Below are 2,500 nucleotides of genomic sequence, written 5' to 3' on the forward strand. Positions count from 1 at the left end.
ATTTAACATTCATTTGCTCTCGAAATATCCACGGAAGTAATTGAAACTTAAAAAAATTGCCGCATCAATCCTGGAACTTGCCGCATCGATCCTGGATAGTCCATGCCCCGCATTGGATTGGATCGCCGAATCGATCAGAGGTGACACCACTAGTTTTCATGACACTCAAAGACACAGTACAGTTAGTGAAGTGAAGAGAAAATCCGAAGTGCTCAGGGAATTGTTCAGAAAAAATCTTGAAGGTGCTCTTTGGTGTTGGGGGAAAAAACAATATCTTGTCAAAAAAGGGAGTCCAAGGCACTCTTCTTGTGGAAAAATATTAAAAAGCCTTTATTGAAACATGGCTAATAAGTTTAAAAACATGGGAGCAGAGACCAAGGCTTGCGCCGAAACGCTTGGGTCTCTGCATCGTCTATATCAGTGTTTCTCAACCTCAGGGGTGCCGCGGAAACGTGTCTGATAAATTATGTAGTATAATACATATTTGTTTATATTAATAAACTAATGCCTAGTCAGTGGAATCTTTCATCTGCCATTCACGCACAATTAAGTAAATTTAGGTCGCCCAGTAAGCTGCAGCTTCGAACATAACGTCTCCAAATGTGTTACTTTTCTAAAGCTTGTGTGGTATCGGACGCAATGCCATGTCACGGCTTGTTGGTTTGGGGTGCCTTGAAATCTTTCAGTAATTGAAAGGGTGCCTCGCCTAACAAAAGGTTGAGAAACACTGGTCTACATGACAGTACAGACACACAATATAAGGCTGACCAGAGGTACACCATGCGTAGACACCTTTTTTTAAACCGGTTTTCAACATTTTTACATGACGTTATAGAGATGATTTCCAAGGCCTTACTGCAAAAAAAAAAATAAACAAAAAAAAACCCACATCTGATCGTTCTTGTGTGAGTATACAGACACAGGGCAAGGCTGTATTTCATAAACGTAAACTTGTACATTTGTGCTTCTGAAAAGGCAGACAGTACATGTTGTACACACCAGTGTTCTATTTTTTTCAAATCTAGCACACACACACACACACACACACACACACACACACACACACACACACACACACACACACACACACACACACACACACACACACACACACACACACACACACACACACACACACACACACACACACACACACACACACACACAGTTCTTTCGAAATAAGTCTTGTTTCTTGTAAAATGACAAACATACTCAGGCACGTATGCATGTGTACACATACACAACACACACACACACACACACATACGCACACACACGCACACGCACACACACACGCATGTTGTTTTTCTGGTTGACGCAGGGATGTACATGTATGTAGGTCACTGTATGTCGTGTCGTGTCGTGTTCCAATGTGCGGCTGTGGTTACACACACACACACACACGCACACACACACACGCACACGCACACGCACACACACACACACACACACACACACACACACACACACACACACACACACACGGGGTAAGCGAGAGTGTGAGAGTGACGTGTGGTTTTCAGTTCATCTCCACTCTGCCTCGACAGCTGCCTCTTCAGGGAACTAGACTAGAATTCATGAGAAGAAAAGCATTATACACACACACACACACACACACACACACACACACACACACACACACACACACACACACACACACACACACACACACACACACACACACACACACACACACATCGAGGATGGTACATGATTTTTGAATAGTCAAATATTCAATATATATGCTCAAATTTGGAATACTAATCAATAGTGCTGGGTTCAAAAGATCAAATCGCGATCCAATATCGATTCACGTTCGAAAAGGGCAATATCGATTCCCAACTTTGTGGATCGATCTTTTGAAGATCATGTTAGGCGCTATTTTCTCAACCACATCCTGTAGCTCTCTTCCACATTTTCCCACTTATTTCTCAAATACCAAGGTATTTCATGTTTGTGTGGGCATCAAAGGCTGGGGTATTTAGGTTTTTATAACCGGTCTTAGAATTCTAGGCATAAATGGGTTACAGTGACAGCCCAGAAATACAAAAGATCGATATCGAATCGAATCGGATCGTGGATCGGATCGTGGATCGGATCGGATCGTAGCCTTCTGGATCGGAATCGTATCGATCCAGGAAATTTGGATTGATTCCCAGCCCTACTAATCAAGAATATGAATCAATTAAATCAATCAATTAAAATGCCAACATGTTTCGACCATATAGGTCATCATCAGGGCAAAGCGCATTTTAATTTAGCCTATATTATGAGTAGCCACAGATAATAAAGGCTTTTTCTGATTTACCTGCTGCTTTTCTAATTCTGAATTAGAATCCCCAAGAACACCATTTTGGACTGTTTTTTCACACACCTGACTGCGGGTTGTCTTCTCTCTTTTTGTCCTGATGTGTGAAACCACTTGATGTGTGTGTGTGTGTGTGTGTGTGTGTGTGCGTGCGTCCGTCCGTGTGTGCAGTTCTCGGTGGCGGTGCAGTCA

The 2,500-nt window shown here is 42.5% G+C and overlaps 1 protein-coding gene across 1 annotated transcript in view; it reads left to right on the top strand.

The window, feature by feature from the left end:
• Positions 1 to 2,500, top strand: part of LOC134444412 (interferon alpha/beta receptor 2-like) — a 14,932-nt gene that overhangs the window by 4,185 nt on the left and 8,247 nt on the right. The window contains exon 5 of the mRNA XM_063193729.1: positions 2,480 to 2,500. This exon is cut by the window's right edge and continues 136 nt beyond it. Coding sequence (XP_063049799.1) covers positions 2,480 to 2,500 — 21 coding nt within the window. The remainder of the gene's footprint in view (positions 1 to 2,479) is intronic.

The sequence above is a fragment of the Engraulis encrasicolus genome, unplaced genomic scaffold (genome assembly GCF_034702125.1).
Source record: "Engraulis encrasicolus isolate BLACKSEA-1 unplaced genomic scaffold, IST_EnEncr_1.0 scaffold_55_np1212, whole genome shotgun sequence".
In the NCBI taxonomy this organism is placed as follows: Eukaryota; Metazoa; Chordata; class Actinopteri; order Clupeiformes; family Engraulidae; genus Engraulis; species Engraulis encrasicolus.